This window comes from Mobula birostris, chromosome 11 (assembly GCF_030028105.1).
Source record: "Mobula birostris isolate sMobBir1 chromosome 11, sMobBir1.hap1, whole genome shotgun sequence".
Classification (NCBI taxonomy): domain Eukaryota; kingdom Metazoa; phylum Chordata; class Chondrichthyes; order Myliobatiformes; family Myliobatidae; genus Mobula; species Mobula birostris.
The window spans coordinates 18,836,090-18,859,532 of NC_092380.1; the positions used below are offsets into that span (position 1 = coordinate 18,836,090).

Below are 23,443 nucleotides of genomic sequence, written 5' to 3' on the forward strand. Positions count from 1 at the left end.
TTGATCTATTGAAAATCTACCATACTGTCAGACCTTACAGAGAGTGAGGGGGTATTTAGTCTTACGAATTAATTGAAAACAGGTGATCCTCCAATTTTCTACATCAACAAATTGGGTAAGTTGGTAAGGTAATACAGTATATATTGTTTCTGAGGAAAGTTAGTATAGTGATTACAAAGGGAATGAATACTTTTTCAGCCTCATAACTTTGGTTTTTAAGTTTAGTAAATTGTTGACAGGTTTTGAAATTTTTCTTTTGATTTGACATGGTACACAATGTTTTGTAGATTAGCTGAAAAATCCTACTTCAATATATTTTAAATTTGGAAAATGAGACAGTAAAATGTGTAAATGGTTGTGAGGGCTGAATACTTTCTCAATGCAGTAAGTGAAAGGGAAATTACAGGAAAAGTTAAGAAGGACAGGAATAATCTACACTTGGAAAGACAGGGATTGATCACAGACAGCATGTATTTGTTGATGGGAGATCCTTTCTGACGAATTTAATTGAGTTTTTTGAAGAGATAACTAAATATATTGATTAGGACAGTGTGCTTCATATAGTTCATGTAGACTTTGATAAAGCCTTTACCAAGGTCCCAAATGGAATGCTAGCCCATGGGAATCAAGGCATGATACATTACTTCCAAAATAGGTTTGTAATAGGAGGCAGGGTGATAGCAGAGGATTACTATTGTGATTTGAACCCTGTGATCAGTGATGTACAGTACCACAGAGTGTAGGTGCTGGAACCCTTGCTATTTGTTATGTACAGTACATTAATGACTTAAATATGAACATAGATTTAATTAGTAAGTGTACTGTTGCACCAAGAATTGGTGGTGTTGATGGTGAGGTGGGTAGTCTTTGGTAAGCTGATAAGATTGGACAGGACAATGGCAGAGTGAACTTAATTTCGGTAAGTGTGAAATTGTGCTTTAGTAGGTCATAAAAAGTTAGGAAGTATACCATGAGTGGCACGATCAAAGTTCAAAGTAAATTTATTATCAAAGTGCATATATGTCAGCATATACAACCCTGAGATTAGCTTTCTTGCAGGCAAACTCAATAAATCCATAATAGAGAAATGAGGGGATATTGAGGAACAAAGGGGTCTTGGAATACATATCCAAAGATCCCTGAAGTTGGTAGCACAGGTATATGAGGGGTGATGAAGCAGGCATGCTGGATGCTTGCCATTATTAGCTGGGGCAGAGACAAGGCATGAAGGGAGAATTTGATACAACTGTTAAAACAAAGGTCAGACCATAAGTGGAATAACGTTGGCATCTGTGAATATACTTTCTGTTTATGTTTTGTAACTCCAGAAACTATTGGGAAAAAAATAATACAGGAGCTGGGGTACTTTTCTACTTAGTTCCTCCTACCCCCCTTTTTTGGTGAAGTGCTCACATGCAATATGACGTGGTGGTGTAATGAATATAAGCAGAATTAGACCATTTGACCCATTGAATGACATATGCCATTCACGTATATATAACCCATAATGAATTATGTAAACAAAGAATGTTTAATCAAACAATATATTTACAATGTTACTCAAATCTACTGAAATATTAAATACACTACACTCCTTCCTGCCTAGCTATAAACTGAAATTCAAATATGTAACGTATTGCTCTCTCTAGTCATTTTATAACATCAGGACCAATATGTTTTGGCCCAATTATCTGAAGTTTCAAATAGTTAAAAAGGTATAAAAAGGGCAAACTACCATTTAACTGACTAACAATTCATTTAAAATAAATACAGAACAAAATGGAACACTACCAATAGTACTACAATACTGTAAAACTGTGTGTTAGTTCATAATGGATATGCACAGAGGAATTCATTGAGTGTACGCTGGCATAGTACTTGCTTGGTAAAATATGCATTCTTAGCTCCTTAAAGATTAAGGTCACACATTTCCCAAAAAGCAACAATTTCTTCTTATCAGTTCTTGACATATTTGAATAATGTAACACAGTTATGTGATCCATTGCTTTCTTTGAACCTCATAGTGTTGCGTGTTTGTAACAAAAGAAACCATTTGGCCTGGCATGATAAAAAAGGCCTGTTTTATTGGCATTGTAGATATCATCTATACATAATTTTGAAGCAAGTCAGGGAGTTTTATAGATCTCCATGTTTCTGTACTTACAGCATCAGCACGACCCTTCTCACCGTGTGCTTTCTTGAATTTAATGTGGTGCCTGCATTTACGTCGAGCCAATCAACCATCTGTGGCTTTAAAATCTTTGTGACCACCTTCTTAGCTAGCTTGTTTTTTTTTAACTTTGGTCCACTGACACATACACTTCGTATGGTTAAAATGAAAAACCATTAATTGAGGGCCACCTCATCATCTGGATCCTTACTTTCAAGCTTTTGTTTTGTGATGTAATGCTCATCCTCCTCACAGTTCTTCTTGTTGATGTATCGAATGTGTAATTGTAGATTTTGGCACTCCAGTTATCTCTACAGCTAACAATGAGTGGTGTTTGTTGGATAACTTTTATTTTGGTCCTAAAGGGTAATTTTTTTGGCTAGTGTAAAATCATTTCATGGAAAGGGTCTCAAAATTTTAAAAAAAACAAAATTATCAAAAATCACTGCTTTTTCAATCAGTGACCATCTGCCCAAATTGATAACATAACACAAGCACAACTGACACAACTGTTTGCTGTAAGACCAGTGCAGTGTCTAAAGGCCACAGAAGTGCACGTGACTGACTGTCTCCTGTCCCAATTAAGTGGCATAGTGTCCAAAATCCATAAAGGAATCCTGGCTCTTTTCTTGATTTGGTTTTGTTCTTTAAGAGTTGTCCCAAATAGACAGCTGCTCCAATTAACCAATAGCCTAATTTATCTGAATCGTGTGTGTGTGTGTGTGTGTGTGTGTGTGTGTGTGTAGTATTTAGCATTTAGAGATACAGTGTGAAACAGGCCCTTCCGCCCCCATCAAGCCACGCTATCCAGCAACCAGCCAATACAACCCCAGCCTAATCACAGGGCATTTATAATGACTAGTTAACCTACTAGCCAGCTGGTGTAGTCGCAACCGCAACCGCAACAGGCTTCAAGGCGAGTGGTCACGGGTTCGAATCCAGCCAGCTCCTTGCATGGTTTCCATTTATGCTGGGTTGAGCGTTGAGCTAGCAACTTGACCTCGTAAAAAAAAATAACAACAACAACAACAACAACAACAATTAACGTACTAACTGGCATGTCTTTGGACTGTGAGAGGAAACCAGAGCACCTGGAGGAAACCCATACACATGCTGGGAGAAATGTACAAACTTGCATACTGATGCTGCTGGAAATGAAATGTGAAGGTGGAGATTATGTAATACAGTATAGCAAATATTAATTTCAACAGCCACCAGTCTTCAGACCTGAATATGGATTGTAGATTGAATTTAAAATGCAGCTCAGAACAATGGTCTTCCTGGAGCTACAGAACTGTTGTTTACAGATCAGGAAACACCCCATTCACCTGAGATGTTTGCATATGCATGAATGCAATTCAGAGACAGAGGTGATTAACACTCATTTTGAGCCTGGTGATGTGACGATTTAGCTGTTTGAAATTATGCGCAACTCAAAGAATGCATGATGAATGCATAGTAACTACAGAAATTGTCCTGTTGTTACCTTTGTTCTTTAACAAACAAAATGTCATGTAATATTGGTTCAGGAAGTCTCTTCTTCCAAGAGACTGCAGTATCATGCCTGATTGTTTTGTTGAATAAATACTTCCATATCCATCAGCTTCAGTGTCTCTCAGGTGACTTTGATCAAAGTCACAAAATGTACTCCGAACTCTGACTCCATGAGCTGTAATGGCAGGGCGCTAACTGCTACATTATCTTGGTACCCCCCCCCCCCCCCCCACAGGCCTTAACCAATTTCTTCTTCATTCTGCTTTCAAAATAATACTGGTAAGTACATTAACCCAGATACTAATCACAACCAATTCAACCTGATGGCAGGAACATTGATTTCTTGAACTTCCGGTAAATGCCCCACTCCACCATTCCCTGTTCCCATTTCCCTCTTTCACCTTATCTCCATACCTGCCCATCACTTTCCTCTGGTGCTCCTCCCCCTTCCCTTTTTTCCATGGTCATCTGTCATCTGCTATCAGATTCCCCCTCCTCCAGCCCTTTATCTCTTCCACCAATCAACATTTCAGCTCTTTACTTAACCTCTCCCTATTCCATCTATCATCTACCACCTTGTACTTCTTCCTTTCCTCCCCCACCCCACACCTTACTTCTCCACCTTTCTTTCCAGTACTGTTGATGTGTCTTGGCCCAAAATGACAACTGTTTGCTCTTTTCTATAGATGCTGCCTGAGCTGCTGAGTTCCTTCAGCAATGTGTGTGTGTGTGTGTGTGTGTGTGTGTGTGTGTGTGTGTGTGTGTTACTTTGAACTTTCAGCATCTGCAGATTTTCTCATGTTGGTGACACTAATGACAACTTCTATGCCTTGGTTTGTTAAGAAAATCCTTTGGAAATACGAGACATCATTTAAACACTGAGGTGAGCTTACAGCAACACACGGCCAGTGAACTCTGCCGAGGATTATCAATGCGAACATCACTAAGCAGCTTTCTAGATGACATGATAGTTCCAACCTCTATCCCTTATCACTCAGCACGGTCACAAATGATCAGTATAGGCTTCACTCTGCTGCATCTTTTTGAGAGTTTAAACAGCTGATAGCACTGTGAGGTAATGTTGCAGCTCTATATATGTGTGTGTGTGTATGTATAAAATATGTGTCTGTATGGAGCAACACTGTTTCATTTGGCAGTATTCATGTATGACTGAATGACAATTAAACTTGAACTTTGGAAGTGGAAGACATGCCAATCTGAGCTAGTGGGTCTATCTTCCTGCTCTGTTCTTCCTCTCCTACTGCTCCCTGCACAATTACAACATTCATATCTACCCTGTTATATTCTGTTCACAAAGATCAACACAATCTGATTTAATACTGCCCCATCAATCTACTCACAGTTATCAACATGGTAATAGAGAATACTCTTGTTAGGTGGTTTAAGCAGCACTTAGCCACGAGCATTCCAGACTTCATTACCTCCTTGACCTTGACATGGGGGTGAACACCAGAAGCAAGAGCACTGAGAAAATGCTGGTTTGTAGGAATGAAGGGAAAACTATTCATCTGGCTGGAATCGTATTTAGCACAAAGATAGTTACTGGTAGTCAATCAACTCTGCCTCAGACAGTGCATTCGGAGTGCTCAATAATTTTCAGCTGCTTTATCAGTCATGATTCTTCTATTATAAGATCAGAAATTGAGGTGATTGCACTCTCCTACTCACTCATTGACCAAATAACTTTGATTACGGCTTATTCCCCCATGGTCACTCTTGATTTACCCCATCAGAGATATCCCCTCACCTCTGCAGCTTACCTAATTTCTTTTGGCTCCTTCCCCGTTCTAACAAAGAGTCTTTAACCTGAACCATTCGCTTTGTTTCTCTTCCTACAAATATGGCTGACCTGCTGAGTACTTTCAGTATTTTCTGTGATTCTAGACTTCCAGGCAGGAGAACATCAACACATCTTTGAAGCCTCTCTCTCCTATCCAGTTTTTAAATTCTTGCAGTGTTTATCTCCTGCGCTGTACTAAGCTCTTTTAAAGAGCAGCACAGTAATGCAGCAGACAGTACAGCTGCTGCACAGCTCCAGTGACCCAGGTGTGATACTGATCTCACTACTAACTGTGGCATTTGCACATTATGCCTGTGACAACGTGGGTTCTCACGGGCCTCTCTATACCTCTCACATCCCAAAGATGTGTTCGTAGCTTAATTGGTTACTTTCAATCATCCCAAGTGTAGGTAGGTGGCTAGAGTTGGCATTTGAGAAAGAGTAGGCCACAGTGTAAGAGAGACTGATGGAACTGCTCAGAGTTCACAGAGCCTTGATGGGCTGAATAGCATCCTTTTTACCTTGAGGAAAATATGAAGTTGTGAACCTGTCCTTCCCTGCTTCTGCAACATTAGTATCTGCAGCCTCTTTCCTAAACACACAAGACTGTCCTTTTAATGAGGGTTTTCTCCTCCACCTATGTCGGCCTTCTACCATCATAAATGCAGTTTCTCCTTCCTCTTGTAATGCTGACTGCTGCTTCTCTCCCAATCATAGATATGTTACTTCACAAAATACTGTAGCAGCCTTCCTCTTTTATTCAGATCTTTCCAGATCTTTCTCCTCCAGTGACAGGGTTATCTCCCATATCTCTTGTGCCACCTGTTCCTTCACTTCAATCATGGGATTATCCTACAAGCCATGACCACATCCATGAAATAGCCCCGAGAAACTACAGCTTCCTGTCACTGGAGCCTCAGCTGGCTGATGGCAGAAAACAAAGCCGAAAATCCTAAATAAGTCCTGTTGTTAAAGTTGATTTGTGTCACTATGTTCTCAGCCTCATAGGTCCTTCAGCTGCATCCACCTGTATATACTGGGGCAAGTGTGTTGTTTGTCGTGTTCAGTTAGCCACAGACAAAAATAAACTGAATAATATTCTGTACTACATTCCAGCCATTTTACCAACTGCTAATCCGCAAATATTTCAAAATCGGGCTTGGAATGAATTGTTTCCTTACTTAGCTGTACTGGAGTTTAATGACTTTGATATAGTGTTTTTAAAGGAATTTTCCTGACAGTACATTTGTTGCTCAGATCATAGATTCAATCATGGCACTTTTTCGAGTTGATTTCAGTGGCCGTGGTGAGCTTGCAGAGCGCCAGCAGAAGCTGGCTCAGATGCTTTCCCGCCTGCAGAAAATCTCTGAGGGTAAGCATTAACAGATAACATGTACTTCAAAGCACATTATTTTAAAGCTGTACAGTAATGAGGAGTGAGGGATCACCATGGGTAATGCATGCTGTATTATTTTGGAAGTTAATCTTTGAGATACAGTATCCTTGGTAGGAGACTGTATCCTCACGGTTAACTTTTTAAAAAAGATGCCTTGGATTTTGAGCAGAGATTCTGTTTTTGCTTCTTATGCCATTTCTCCTAGTCTGTTCTGTCATGCATATGTTTTGGGCAGCAAAAGCCATATGGCTGTCACTTAAGCTTTGAATTAGTATCATTTTCTTCAGGATTAACTAAAATTGAAAGTGGAAACCCATGTTGGATGTGATTTAATATTATATCGGCCAAAGCTGGCAACCCCTGACCTCAAATGTACCAGAATGTGGTGTTGATAGCAATCTTTCTGTCTCATTCCACTGCATGGATGGAAAATTCTTTCAATCAGAAACATTCCTACATTGTCTACTTAAACAGAAGACTCTTGATGATACTTCTTACCCAGCTGAAAGCACACTTGATCCCCATGTCCTCCAGTATGTTTTGTAAAATATATGTGACCTAATTAAGGCTCCTTTTCTCAAGGGGCTTCACTAATCCCATTACAGCAAAATTCAACTTGTAGCCAGGTATATTCTAATTTATAGCACTATTCCAATCAGGAAAGCTGCTGGATATACTGTATGTGCAGACCAAGTGGCTTGGCGGTATTACGCTTGATGTTTTGGAAATATATTTTCACATGTTTTATCATAAACATTGGGCAAGAAAGTTTTGAAATTGATTTTAGACCTATCAGAAAACCTGGTTGATGTCTCAGATTAAACCAGACTTCGACCCTGGCTGATGTGTGACTGTGAACTGAGTTCTTGATCCTTATCCTGTCCATCAGAAAGACAGCCTATTTCCACTGTTTTGATCCCTGCCTTAACCATTGTTGTGGTATCACTGTTCCCTGCTTCTGGGACTCCAAGCATTGCTACTTCACTATACTCCAGACTCACCTCTCATAGAGTCATAGAGCTGAGGCCCTTCTGGCCTCTCCGACCTTTGTGCCCATCTACCTAATCCCATTGGCTGCAGTAGATCCTCATCCTTCATTGCTTTATCTATTTAAGCACCTGCCTAAATATATATTGAACAAAGTGATTATGTCTGATACCACCATCTCCTACTGTGGCAATGAATTCCAAATATCAAGTGTTTAAAAAAACTCAGCAATTCCCCTTTTAAAAAGTCCGACCCCTCACCTGAACATTGAGGCTTTGGAGAGGGTGCAGAAGATGTTCGCAAGGATGCTGCCTCATGTGCCTCAGAGATTGGACAAACTTGGGTTGTTTTCTTTGCAGTGTCGGAGGCTGAGGGGATATCTGATAGAAGTTTTTTTTTAATATAATTTTTATTGAGTTTTCAAAGTGAATACATGAAAAGATAGTGTCAACCCTCCCCCCTCCCCTTAACCCTTCCCCCTGATATATACTCCTACCTAAAAAGAAAAGAAAGAAAGAAAAAAGAAAAAAAAAAGAGAACCGCCTGGATATTGGAAGGTTTCCACATGCTCTATGGGATTCAAAATAAATTTAGTATATTTATATATTACTTTGCCCAAGGGACCAAGATCTTTATCATCGGAGCAACTAAATACGCCATCCTATCTTTTGTAAATAAAGGCGCTAAATATTCAAAAATGTTTCATATTTATCTCTTAAATTATAAGTAATTTTTTCAAGTGGAATAGAACTAGCCATTTCATTGTTCCAACGATTCATACTTAAATACAAATCAGATTTCCAAATAACTGCTATAGCCTTCTTAGCTACTGCCAGTGCAATTTTTATGAATTCTTTCTGATACTTATTCAACTTAAGTCTCGGTTTATTCAACTTCTGATAGAAGTTTATAAGATAATGAGAAATATAGATAGGGTGGACAGTGAGTATCTGTTTCCCAGGGTTGAAATATCTAATACCAGAAGGTGAGAAGGTGTAGGTTCAAAGGGGGTGTGAGGGGTAAGTTTTTTACTCAGAGTGGTGGATGCTTGGAATGCATTACCTGGTATGGTGGTAGAGGCAAATACATTGGAGGTTTTTAAGAGATGTTTAGATAGGCACATGGATGTGAGGAAGATGGAGGGTAATGAACGTTGGGTAGGTAGGAGGGATTAGTTTGGTGGGGGGGGGGTTGTTAAATGACTTTCTGACTGGTTTGGCACAACATTGTGGGCCAAAGGGCCTGTTTCTGTGCTGTACTCTTCTATGTTTATAGCTAAACCTTTTAAAATATCTCTATTATTGTGAATTGGGCGACGAGGTGGAGATATGTCTCTACCAAATAAGACCATAAGACAAAGGAGCAGAAGTAGGCCATTCGGCCCATTGAGTCTGCTCCGCCATTTTATCATGAGCTGATCCATTTTCGCCTATTTAGTCCCACTCCCCCACCTTCTCACCATAACCTTTGATGCCCTGGTTACAATAAGGTGTAAGACACTCCTTCCCTCTGCTAACCATCAGGTTACCCCTGTGCAAAGTGTAGCACCTGCTTAGACCCCAATCAGGGTCACATGAAACTGTGGGAGCAGGTGGTGGATGGCCGTATGAGCAGATGGTGCATATCACAAGTCCTGGTTATACGACCACCCATCTTCTAAAGACATTGTCCAGAAGAAGGCAATGGCAAACCACTTTTGCAAAAAAATTTACCAAGAACAATCATGGTCATGAAAAGACTATGATTGCCCATGTCATATGACATGATACATAATGAACAAACTATTGTGAAAAGATTCTTACTATCTGCCTATGCCGCTTATAATTTTATGTACCACTCGGGTCTCCACTCAGCCTCCTCCATTGTAAGGAAAACAACCCTGCGTATTCACACTCTCCCCGTAGCTAATCCAATCCAGGCCACTTCCTGGTGAATTTCCTTTACACTCTCTCCAGCACACCCACATCTTTCCTATAATATGGTGGCTAATTTTGCCAAGAGCCTTTCCATGAAAGAGTCATATTGCTGTGATTCTTCAGAAATTATTGCAACATGTGTGGCTTTCATGAAAGTTCCTTGCACTTAAAAAGAAGTGAAGCAGAAATAGATAGTCATAGTCATACTTTATTGATCCTGGGGGAAATTGGTTTTCGTTACAGTTGCACCATAAATAATAAATAGTAATAGAACCATAAATAGTTAAATAGTAATGTGTAAATTATGCCAGTAAATTATGAAATAAGTTCAGGACCAGCCTATTGGCTCAGGGTGTCTGACCCTCCAAGGGAGGAGTTGTAAAGTTTGATGGCCACAGGCAGGAATGACTTCCTATGACGCTCTGTGCTGCATCTTGGTGAAATACTTAGGAGGAGTTGCCCATGTAAATACTTGGATGTCTGCAGGACACAGCAGGAACTTTCAACTACCTCCTCAGAATCATAGGGACCAATTCATTGGCTGCTCTATTCGCCACATGTTATGTCACAGAAGTAACACCTGAAAGACTTTATCTATGGGGTGAAATTGAATAGGCTGGACTTGTTTTCCCCGGAATGAAGAGGTGACCTAATAGGAGTATATAAGATCACAAGAGGCATGAATAGGGTAGGTGGTTATCTTTTTCCTGTTGTAAGGATTTCTACCACCACTCTGCTCCGTCTAGCGGAATTAGTCCTTACTCTTAATAATTTCTCCTTTGGCTCCTCCCACTTCCTCCAAACTAAAGGTGTAGCTATGGGCACCCGTATGGGTCCTAGCTATGCCTGCCTTTTTGTTGGGTTTGTGGAACAATCTATGTTCCGTGCCTATTCTGGTATCTGTCCCCCACTTTTCCTTCGCTACATCGACGACTGCATTTGCGCTGCTTCCTGCACGCATGTAGAACTCGTTGACTTTATTAACTTTGCCTCCAACTTTCACCCTGCCCTCAAGTTTACCTGGTCCATTTCCGACACCTCCTTCCCCTTTCTAGATCTTTCTGTCTCTGTCTCTGGAGACAGCTTATCCACTGATGTCTACTATAAGCCTACTGACTCTCACAGCTATCTGGACTATTCCTCTTCTCACCCTGTCTCTTGCAAAAACGCCATCCCCTTCTCGCAATTCCTCCGTCTCCGCCGCATCTGCTCTCAGGATGAGGCTTTTCATTCTAGGACGAGGGAGATGTCTTCCTTTTTTAAAGAAAGGGGCTTCCCTTCCTCCACTATCAACTCTGCTCTTAAACGCATCTCCCCCATTTCACGTATATCTGCTCTCACTCCATCCTCCCGCCACCCCACTAGGAATAGGGTTCCCCTGGTCCTCACCTACCACCCCACCAGTCTCCAGGTCCAACATATTATTCTCTGTAACTTTCACCACCTCCAATGGGATCCCACCACTAAGCACATCTTTCCCTCCCCCCCCCCCTGCATTCCGCAGGGATTGCTCCCTACGCAACTCCCTTGTCCATTCGTCCCCCCCATCCCTCCCCACTGATCTCCCTCCTGGCACTTATCTGTGTAAGCGGAACAAGTGCTACACATGCCCTTACACTTCCTCCCTTACCACCATTCAGGGCCCCAAACAGTCCTTCCAGGTGAGGCAACACTTCACCTGTGAATCGACTGGGGTGATATACTGCGTCCGGTGCTCCTGATGTGGCCTCTTATATATTGGCGAGACCCGATGCAGACTGGGAGACCGCTTTGCTGAACATCTACACTCTGTCCACCAGAGAAAGCAGGATCTCCCAGTGGCCACACATTTTAATTCCACATCCCATTCCCATTCTGACATGTCTATCCACGGCCTCCTCTACTGTAAAGATGAAGCCACACTCAGGTTGGAGGAACAACACCTTATATTCCGTCTGGGTAGCCTCCAACCTGATGGCATGAACATCGACTTCTCTAACTTCCGCTAAGGCCCCACCTCCCCCTCGTACCCCATCTGTTACTTATTTTTATGCAGACATTCTTTCTCTCACTCTCCTTTTTTTCCCTCTGTCCCTCTGAATATACCTCTTGCCCATCCTCTGGGTTCTCCCCCCGTCTTTCTTCCCGGACCTCCTGTCCCATGATCCTCTCGTATCCCCTTTTGCCTATCACCTGTCCAGCTCTTGGCTCTATCCCTCTCCCTCCTGTCTTCTATCATTTTGGATCTCCCCCTTCCCCTCCAACTTTCAAATCCCTTTCTCACTCTTCCTTCAGTTAGTCCTGACGAAGGGTCTCGGCCTGAAACGTCGACTGCACCTCTTCCTACAGATGCTGCCTGGCCTGCTGCGTTCACCAGCAACTTTTATGTGTGTTGTAAGGATTTCATAAACAGGTTTAAGGTGAGGGAAAGAAGAGTTAAAAGAGACTTGATGAGTAAGTTTAATAACATGGAGAACAGCTAAAATCTGGAAAATACTGGCAGAGGAAGTGAAGAAATCAGATGCAATTACTATATTTAGGAGGTATTTAGACAGTTAAATAGACAAGGCATAAAAAGATGTAGTTTTAATGTAGTCAAATGGTATTAGTATAGATGGACAAAGTGGCTGGCATGGACATGGTGGGCTGAATGGCTCATATTTGTACTGTATGATTCTATGATTATATTAAGAGAGCTGTTGGAAAGAATTATGGCTAAATAAAAACAATTAACTTGTGAAGAAAACTTTATGACTGTTAAATGTGGTGTAATTCCAGATGGGTTTAATTCCATCTGGAATCTTGCTGATTTTCCTTATTACAAGTGAGACTGTGTTAGGTTTTGAGTATTTATTCACGGCAGATTTCTTCTTCTGTAAAGTTTCTTTCACAATTGGTTATGTTGCACTACTTTCTTCATTTTTTCCTTCAGAATACAATGTGGCCATATTCGTTTCCAATCAGATGACTGCAGATCCAGGAGCAACCATGAGGTATACATTTGGTTTATTTTTAATCAGATTTATATGTGATCGTGTACAGGTGGGATTGGAAACACATAGGAGAATATCAGCTAATCTTCCTGATGCTGATGGGTTGGAGAGATCAGGGTTAGACTGATGTTGGGCCTGGGGGAGCTCTAGGGTTTTCTGGTGATTACAAAATTAGGGCCATGAAAACAGTTAAACACAAACGTGAGCATTTTGAATCCAGCAGGCTGGTATGGTGTTATTCATCACATTTACCACTACTTAGATATGACTAATTGTATTCCATTCAGTAAAGACAAAATGTGCTGGGCAGAACAAAGACAATGGAGCCATAGACTTATACAGCACTTTGACCTGGCCCATCGATGCCATCTGAGAAAATCTCATTTACCTGCGTTTGGTCCATGTTCCTTTAAACTTTTCCTATCAACAAGGTTCTGCACAGTGCGTATAGGGAGTTAGGAAAGAGACTGAAAAGCAGCACCTCAAAGGTAGTAATCTCTGGATTATTCCTGCTAGTCAGGGTAGGAATAGAAGACAGAATAGATGAATGTGTGGCTGAGGAATTGGTGCAGGAGGCAAGATTTCAAGTTCTTGGGCCATTGTAATCTCTTCTGGGGCCTGGGTGACCTGTACAGAGGAATAGGTTGCACTTTGACTGGAGGGCAACCAATATCCTGATCAGGAAGTTCACTAGTATGACTTGGAGGGTTTAAACTAGCCTGGCAGGCAGATGGGAACCAGAGACCAGGTCAGAAACTGGAGCGATTGAGCAGAAGGTAGAATGGGTTGAAATCTGTGGATATTAATTATAGAATTATTAAGGTAAGGGTGATGAACTTAGAGCATGGATCAGTACATGGAACTATGATGTGACCATGACAGAGACTTGGTTGAGAGAGAGAGTGAGGAATAGGTGCTTAATGTACCAGAGATTCAGTGTTTTAGAAAAGGTTGGGGGGGGGGTTAAGATGGGGTGGGGAGGGGAGGGTGGTGGTAGGGGAGGTTGCACTATTGATCAGTGACAATATCATATTTGCACTCAGAGGGGACATAATGGAGGACTCATCCAATGTATATGGGTGGAAATTTAAAAAATAACTAAATGATATGAGCACTCTGATGGGATTATACCACTGACCACCTCCCTCCCCCAGACACTGAGGCATTGAGGAACAGATATGCAGGCAGATTAGGTTAAAGTGTAGAAACAACAGAGTTGTTGTAGAGAGCGACTTCAACTTTCCTAATGTAGACTGGGACCTCCTTAGTGCAAGTGGTTTAGAGGGAGGAAGCTGTGTTAGGTGCATCCAGGAAAGTTTTCCTAAACAAATATGTAGATAGTCCAACAGGAGGAGGGGCTGAACGGGACCTAGTGTTGGGTAATGAGCCTGGCCAGGTAACCGAACTTTCAGTGGGAGAGCAGTTAGGAAACAGTGACCACAACTCCTTAAGTTTTAAGATAGCTTAATATATAAGGATAAATATGGACCTTGTGACAGAGTATTAAATTGAAACAAAGCAAATTTTGAAACTATTGTTCAGGAACCAGGGAAAGTTAATAGTCTACAGCTGTTTTTGGGCAAGTCCACATCCGATATGTGGAGGGTGTTTAAAGATCAACTACACAGACCATGGGACAAATTTGTACCAATAAAAGGGAAAAACAAGAATAGCAACGTAAGGGAACCTTGGATGATGAAAGAGGCAGTGTATTCAAACAAAAAGAGAAAGGAAGCATATATAAATTTTAGGAAGTCAAACAGACCCTTGAGGATTATAAAAAAGCCAGAAAAGAACTCAAGAAGGGAATTAGGAAGTCAGGAGTGGCCTCGAAAAATCCCTGACAAGTATGATTAAAAAGAATCCCAAGGAATTCTATACATACTTCAAGAACAAGGTCGGACCACTCATCGATAAAGGAGGGACACATGCTTGGAGACAGAGGATATGGAAACAATCATGAATAAGTACTTTGCATTAGAATTTACCAAGGAAAAGGATGTGGAAGATAGGGAGATCAATGTGGAGCATGCTAATATGCTAAGGCATTTCAAAATGAAAGAGGTAGTGCTCAAGAGTTAACCACATTAAGATCATTTTTGATATTGTTGGGGCCTTGACCAATTTCTTCCTGTCTTCTCTAACTAGAGGTGAGGTCCTGGAAGACTGGTGAGTAGCTGATGTCGTTCCATTATTCAGGAGGGGAAATGAGGATAATCCTGGAGACTGTAGACCAATGTGTTGAACATCAGTGGTAATGAAGTTACTAGAGAAATCTGTAGGGATGGAATTTATGAGCATTTGGAAAATAATAGCCTTATTAGGGACTGTGCTGAGTACATCATATCATATTAACTTGATTGAGTTTTTGAGAAGGTGACGCAGGTGATTGATGAGGCAAAGATGTGTACGTTCTCTACATGGACTTTAGTAAGGTGTTTGGCAAGATCCCTCATGGGAGGGTCATCAAGAAGGTTAAAATCCATGGGATCCACAGCAAATTGGCCATTGCTGTTTGTACTACTGTATATATAATATGACCTGGATGAAAATGTAGATGGGTGAGTTTGTAAGTTTGCAGACGGATATGAAAATGTGTGCTTTGTGGATAGTGTAGAAGACCGCCAAAGCATATAGTAGGATATTAATCAGTCACAGGTATGGGTGGAGAAATGGCAAATGGAGTTTAACCAGGCCAAATCTGAACTGTTGCACTTTGAGAGATTAAATGTAAAGTGACAGTGCACTGCTTTTTGAATACTGATGAGAATTTAACTAATGTACATGATACAGGTACACACACCCAAAGTTGTATCAACAAAACCACATGTGGTCAGGTCAGCAGTTTTTGTTGGATAGCAATGGGTCCCAATTTATATCAGTGAGGACAAACGTGTATTTGGTATAGGAATCAATATTGGAATTTGGGATTTTTGATGAGTTAAACTTTAAAGAGAGCAAAGGATAAGGCATAATCCAAAGGAATCAAGCTCTTAATGATGGAGGGGACAGAAGTGCAGTTCAGGATAACATAGCATCGTTTCTTAAAATCACTCATGATTTGCTGTAGCTGAATTGGGACCATAAAAAACTGCATGTGTGCAACTTAAATTATCTATAAATATTCTCTGTAGCACTCCTTAAGCTTTACTACTACTACTACTACGTCGACTCAGGCACAATGACGGACTCTCCTCTTCCTCAGTGTGTTCAGTTCATCTACATTAGCCGCGCCGCTGTCTTCTAGGAGCGTGTTGACCATAGTCTTGGGAGGGCGCCCAGGGTTCATCCTCCCGTGCTTGGGTTCCCATATGATGACTAGGCTGGCAGGTAGCTCGGGGTGGCGTAGACAGTGCCCCGCTAGTTGCAGTCTTCTCGCCTCGATTTTAGTGGTGAGCGTCGGTAGGTTGTTATAGAGCTCGACGTTCGTCATGTGCTGTTGCCAACTCGTGTCAAGAGCCATCTGGAGCATTTGTGTATAGCAACCATCTAGAGACTTTCGCATCGTCCTGGTGAGTGTCTGCGTCTCGCATCCGTACATGAGAATGGTTTCTATGACTGCTATGAAAATCCTCTTTTTAAGCCCTCTGGTCAGGTTCGACTTCCAGATTTCCTTCATGTCGTTCATAGCCCTCCATGCCAGCGCCTTCCGTATCTTTATGTCCTTCTCCGAACTCATCGTTCTCAAGCTTTGTTGCATCAATATCCCTGGAATTGGGCTGTTCACAAACACAGGAAATTTATTAGGTTGATTTTTAAGGTGACCTGAATATGAAGCACTCCTTTTGTTTGTCCTTCTATGGAAAAAGAGCAGAAGGGGGATGGTAGAACATAACTGGATGTACTCTCGTTCTTTGCTGGAATTTCCCTTCCTCCTGAGCCTACTTCTGTTCCTGACCTGACACTGTGCAGCGTATGTTGTGCTTCCTGTATAAATAACTACTGTATCTGTTCAACTTTTATAGCTTACATAACTATTTTATACTTCATCCTGGAAACCACCCTAAGAGACAACAAGAATAATTAACAATAGCTACAGTGAACTTAACAAAGCCCCTTTAAACTTGGTTGTCGCTATTTCAATATAAATCTTTAATTTAGACATAGTAGTATGAGGGAATTTTAGTGGATTGTTTATTTCAAGAAAAATGAGTATTACATGCTACATAAGTAATCATTTATGGAGGGATTTAATGTGGTGGATTTTCTATTAGTGAGCGCTGAACTTACACTCCATGAATGGAAAAGTGTTGACTTGCAATCAGCTGTTTTCTTCCAGGCACTTGTAGGAATACTTCAATTTATTACAACAGATACAGAATAACTACTTGTATATGAATCACAAACAAGAAAATCTGAAGATGCTGGAAATCAAAGTAACAAATACAAAATGCTGGAGGAGCTCAACAGGCCAGGCAGCCTCTACAGAAAAGAGTAAATAGTTGACGTTTTGGGCCGAGACCCAGGATCTCGCCTGAAACGTCAACTGTTTACTCTTTTCCATAGATGCTGCCTGGCCTGCTGAGTTCCTCCAGCATTGTGTGTGTATTACTTGTAAGTATGTGATATGGAAGGATATTTTTTCATGTAGAGCACGGGTTTTGTGCTGACTATTAAGCACCCATTTATGTTAAACTAATACTATTTTGATTCTCTCCTCATTCCCATTAACTTACCTCTCTTTTATGCCCATCAATCCCAACCCCATTCGATCCTCCCAACACCCACCACTAGTCGCCAGTTAACTTAAGCATATTTTTGGAATGTGAGATGAAACCGCAACACTTAGGGGAGAATGAAAGTCACAGGAAAACGTGAAAATTCCATACGAATAGCATCTGAGATCAGGATCAAACCCAGGTTGCCAGAGCTGTGAGGCTGCAATACTAACTGCTGTGTTACTGTGCCACCCAAAAAACGGTGGAGAAAATAAAAATAGCTCATAATCACCAGCTCATATTTTGTTTTAGATTCATAGCTTAAGCAATACAGCAATACTTTATGGTTATTTCTAATGGATTATGTTCCTCAAATTCTTTTTTTGTTTCAAGCTTCCAAGCAGATCCAAAGAAACCAATTGGTGGTCACATTCTGGCTCATGCATCTACAACGAGGATTAGTCTACGGAAAGGACGGGGTGAACTACGTATTGCGAAAATCTATGATAGGTAATGTTCCCAACAACACTTAGTGCATTAATAGCACAAATGCTTAATCTAAAAAATGCAAACCATGTTTCACTAGTGTAGGTATCATAACTCACAGCAAATTTGATTATCACTAATGATAACCATGAAACTACCAGTTGCCATAAAAATTCCACTAGTTCACAAATTTAAAAGTGAATGTAATTTGCTGTCCTTGCCCTGTCTGATCCATATACAGGATAACTCTAGACTCACTCTTAACTGCCTCCTCTGTTGAAGGACAATCGAGATTGTCCTTTCTAGTCATGTCTATTTTCCATGAATGAAAAAAAAACTTTAGCTTAGGAATGTGCTACATCTGCCTAGTCAAGTGGAAACCCAAGGAAGCTATCTTTATTTAGGATCTACATTTACAGCAAGCAGTTGCTCCCATTTCCTGTCTTGCTGAAATCAGCCTTCCCTCAATTCAGGGTTTTAATTCCTGATCCATCCTTATCCCTTTCCATATCTTGAAACATAGAAGGTTTTGGTCAATGTCTCCCATTGTCACTTCAATTACTTGTCTGGCTACATTCCCTAAGATTAGGTCCAGTACTGCCTCTTTTGAATAGGGCTACTTACGTAAAAACCCAAAAAAAAATCTATTGGACACAGTTTAAAATTATCCTCTCAAAGCCTTTCAGTGGATGTCCCAGTTAAATATCTTACACCACATAGTGATGTGTCTACAAGTCTATACTTTTATCTTCCACTCTCTGTGACAAGGCCTGTATCACACTAAACTCACACTAAATGGCCTCATTTGATGAGTCTTTAGCATAACAAATGTTCTTTTATTTAAAAAGGACAATGAGCTTTATGTCAGTGGTAGAACAACTAAAGAAGTAAACTTAGCTTTATGTACTCTTGAAAATGCAGGAACTGACCAAGAATATGCAGGTGAAATACATGTCACTAATTAGATGTCTTTTTTTGAGGAGGTTCAAAGAATGATGAAGGCAGGACGGTAGATGTTGTGTATAATATGGATTTCAATAAAGAACATGACAAGGTCCCACGTGGTAGGCTGGTCCAGAAGTATGGGGTATGGGATTCAAGGCAAGCTTGTTATTTGGATCCAAAATTTGCTTGGTGATAGGAGGGTACTGGTGGAGGGATGGAGGGATGTAGTTAGCGTAACACTAATGCAGCACAAGCAACCCGGGTTCCATTTTAAACGCTGTCTGTAAGGAGTTTGTATGTTTTCCCTGGGAACACGTGGGTTTCCTCCAGGTGCTCCGGTTTTCTCCCACATTCCAAAGACGTAGAGGTTAATAGGTTAATTGGTTATTTGGGTGTATTTGGGCAGCGCAGGCTCATTGGGCTGGAAGGTCCCGTTACTGTGATGCATCTCTAAATTAAAAAGAATAATTAGATAAAATGAATACTGAGTTTGCAGATAACACAGAAAGTAATGGTCAGATGGAATGCTGGGAGGAGCATTTGCTGTTGGAATTTAATTGTCACAAATACACGATCATGTATTTGGGAATCTAATGTACAGAAAATGGTAGGTTACAGGAATGTTGATAAACAAAAACCTGGAGAGGGGGTGTGATCAAGTTCATAGTTCTCAGAAAGAGGTGACAAAGATTAATAGGATAAAGTAAAAGGCTTATAACATGATTGCCTTTATATTTCACAGAACAGGATATAAGTTTTGGACATTTATTTTGCAACTTTACAAAACACTGGTTAGGCCACACTTGGTATATTGTGTGAACTTCTGGTTGTGATGCTACAGGAAGGATGTGATTTCACGGAAGAGAGTGCTGAGAAAATTTCACCAGGATGTTGCTTGAATTGGAATATTTCAGCTATAGGAAGAATTGGAAAGGCACCTGGAGCAAAGAAGGCTGATGGGTGACCTGACTGAAGAATATAAGATTTATGAAAGGTATAGATGGGAGACAGTAAAAAAAATCTTTCTCTCATGGTAAAGGCAGCATAAACAGAAGAACGTTGGTTTAAGCTGAGAGAAGTGAATTTTAAAGGAGACCTGAGGGATAACACGGAGAAGTCTGTAGTACAAAAAGAGATAATGAAACAGATTCAGGTACTATATTTAAAAGGCCTTTAGATGGAAACTTGGCATACAAGGATATGGTCCTAATTCTTAGTTTATGTTGACAGGTAGGTCAGCATAGACCTGGTGGTCCTGTCAGCAAAACTGATGGATGCTAGTTTGATTGCAACACTTAAGAGAAATTTGGATAAGTACATTGATGGGAGGGGTATGGAGGGCTATGAGCCAGGTGTGACTCAATGGAACTGGTCAGAATAATAGTTTGGCATGGACCAAGTGGGCTAAAGGGCTGTCTCTGTGCTATAGTACTTTATGACTGATTCTGTATCTTCTACTGACTGGTAGAAGGCTTGTAATATACCCCCAGCAAACTGGTCACCTCCTTTTTGTACCCATCTTGCCTCATTTGATTTGATTAGCCTTTCAAGGTATCCTCCTTTAGTACTTTAATCAATATTTCAATGCCCTCGCCTCTTACATCATCTCAAGTTATGCCTGAAGGTTCTCCACACTGGATTGTTGAGTTTCCATTACTGTCCTCTCAATTATGTATCAGTGTTTACAAAGTATCATGTTCCCATGTGCTGATCAAGCTGTAAGTTCATCTACTTTACCAGTCAAATTTCTTACATTAAATTAGATAGAGTATAATCTTCCATTCCTCCCATGTGGTTCATCGCCCTTATGCATGCTTTGCTGACTGGATTGACTTCTATACTTGACATCAACTCCCCACTAACTACATTCTCTTTTAAATTAGTTTAGACCCTTCTCGACAGCACCAGCCTTCCCTCAACGATGTTCCACCTCAAATGAAACCTGTCCAGCTTACATAGGTTGTCTGACAATCTTAACATGGTTTTTAACAACATTGAGATGGCAGGCTGTTTAGAGTAATAAAGATGCAAGGTATCTAAGGAAAGGTGACAAATTGGATTTCATTTTGGCTCAGTGACAGGAAGCAAGGATGGAAAGATCCTTGGCTAAGGGGTCAAAACCAAAGTTCACAATTTTAAAGTAATTGGTAGGAGGATTAGAAAGAAATGTATTTTTTCACTCTGAGGGCAGCAGTGGTCTGGAATTCAATGTCTAAACCTCTCATCACATTTACAAGTTGCTTTTGTGCTTGATCCACAGCCCTGAAGATCACAGCTTTTAATGTGCTGGAAGGTTGCATTAGGTTAGGTTGCTTTTTATGGATTGCTACAAAAATGAGTAGAACGGCCTCTTGTATAATATTTTCAGTGATTTCCATGATGCTGACGAGATATTGCCTCATACATGTTTTAAGGAAAACTGCAAGTGCAGGATAGAAAAAGGGCAAAGAAGAATATGCCAATAGGGTGATGAAGTAAAATTAGGTGGGAGAGGGTTTCTATGGAGCAAAAGCACCAAAGAGTTGCATCAATTGCCTGTTGTTGTATTCTTTATTTCATGCAAAGGTTTTTTCCCCTTGTTTTCAGCCCAGATTTACCAGAGAATGAAGCCACTTTTGCCATTACTGCTGGAGGAATTAGTGATGCAAAGGAGTGAGGCTTCCAGAACAGAGATGAGCATGATATTTTGAGTTTCCTGAGTACTAATTTGTTTAACTATTAAAGTATAGAAATTTAAAAGATTACAAGTTAATTCAGGTTTACATTTAAAAAACTGTGAAAAATCAGTTTTTTGTCAAGTAATGTACGAATTGATATCCAACCTCTGTTTTGTCTAGGCATGTTCAAAATTAGGCACTCCCAAATTCCTGGAAGTAAGTCACATTGAGAGACTACAACAATATTACAAAATAAATAGTAGAACTCTTTTGCATACAAACCTGAGTTTGATTGGATTATAGGATGGTATTTAATTGTACTAGAACATGCCATAGAATTAATCCATGTGTCTTTTATGATTTAGTATTATGTACTTGCAGTTTAGGCAGTGGTCTGCAATGCAACAACAAAAGTATAACTTAATGACATTCTTTAAAAAGCTTTTTCCATTCACTGCAGATATAGAGGCACATACTAAATATTTATTTGGATATATATATATATATATATATAAAACCTATTAATACAGTAATTCACGTGTCCCCTTCATGACGGTGTATTGCCACATCCTTAGTAGCACTGCACATAACACACCTGGAAAATCTTCAGTCTGTATGATAGATATATACAGATAAGTAGAGCCCACACAGTTGAATCTTGTATTGGAGTATTACCTGTCAAATATTTGATATACACACCCTTTTTGTAATAAATTATTCAGTATGCCAAGGCAATGAGAAACAGTCATAAATGCTATAAAGTAATATTTATTTCAATATTTAGCTGAGAAAGAATTAAACCTTAAGATCACAGAAGGCTGAACGTCATTTTAAAATCAATTCCTGAATAAGGACTGCCAGCCAAAGTCATTACCCACACTTTTCCCTGGCGCACATGAACATGGGGGGATCTTGCTGATGCTGTGAATCCCGCAGACATCAGTGAGGACTCGGGGGACAAGATCCAGGAAACGCCTCCAAAGGGTTTTGGCAGAAGGCAAAGCTGGAACTCAGCTTAACTTTCTCCAAAACTGCCAAGGAAGCTAACAGTTTTTAAATGTTTATGTCATTTTTATTAGAAGCAGATTAAATAATTACAAGCGATTATAAACATTAGTCAAATGATGTGTGTTTTAAGGCAACTTGCATTTCCATTCCCTATTTAAGTTGTCGCTATTCATTACAGCAGCATCTGCCACTCAGTAGGTTCTGGACTTATTGACTGTTTATAGATCAGGGAATTACTTCAGTGCCAATAGATGGAAACTGGTAGTTTTCCGTCAGAATTTTTGACCACACCCAGGAAGATTTGGGTTTTATTTTGCATTTTAATGTACTGTAACTCACTTATGGACTGTTACTCGGTAGACCAATTCACTACCCCACCCCGCCCCCGATCCAGGCTGTACATTCTTTTTCAGCCTGGACACAGGATACTATGGCAAAATTTGTGTATTTGTACGTGAGAGCTTAGCTTCCTGTTGATCCTGTATTTGCTATGCTATTATTCCTGTTGTGCAATTGCTTTCTCTTGTCACTATACCAGCGTTGACACTGTAGTAGCTGGAATGTATTAAGTTTTGTTTGAGTGAATGAAGGACGACAGCAGAGTCCTTAGTTTTGTTTCTTCTTAGATTATTTCAAAAGTAGAACTAGAAATCAAACTGCTGACTGTCATTATCAAAATGTTGAATTGATAAATTTGTTATTCTTAATGGTTGGTAGCTTTCTTCATCTGTAAATCTTTGAAGAGGAAATAGAACTTTGAATAACTTATTAATATTTAAACAGACACAACATGATACACATCTTTTTTTCAACTCTCTGGCATGTTTGTTATAACCATTATAAGACACAATTTTCAATGGTTGTTGAAAACTTCTAAATTTTACCGTGTCATATCTATTGTTATCTCTGCCTGTGCCTCTTTCCAAACTATGAAATAAATAAAAAGGTTTACA

At 40.2% G+C, this 23,443-nt stretch overlaps 1 protein-coding gene across 1 annotated transcript in view; it reads left to right on the top strand.

Annotated features, from left to right (window-relative positions):
* dmc1 (DNA meiotic recombinase 1) overlaps nucleotides 1-21,505 on the top strand; it is a 51,545-nt gene extending 30,040 nt beyond the window's left edge. Inside the window, exons 10-13 of the mRNA XM_072271837.1 lie at nucleotides 6,723-6,837; nucleotides 12,676-12,736; nucleotides 17,788-17,904; nucleotides 21,412-21,505. Coding sequence (XP_072127938.1) covers nucleotides 6,723-6,837; nucleotides 12,676-12,736; nucleotides 17,788-17,904; nucleotides 21,412-21,481 — 363 coding nt within the window. The 3' untranslated portion in view covers nucleotides 21,482-21,505. The remainder of the gene's footprint in view (nucleotides 1-6,722; nucleotides 6,838-12,675; nucleotides 12,737-17,787; nucleotides 17,905-21,411) is intronic.
* Nucleotides 21,506-23,443: the final 1,938 nt, after the last annotated feature.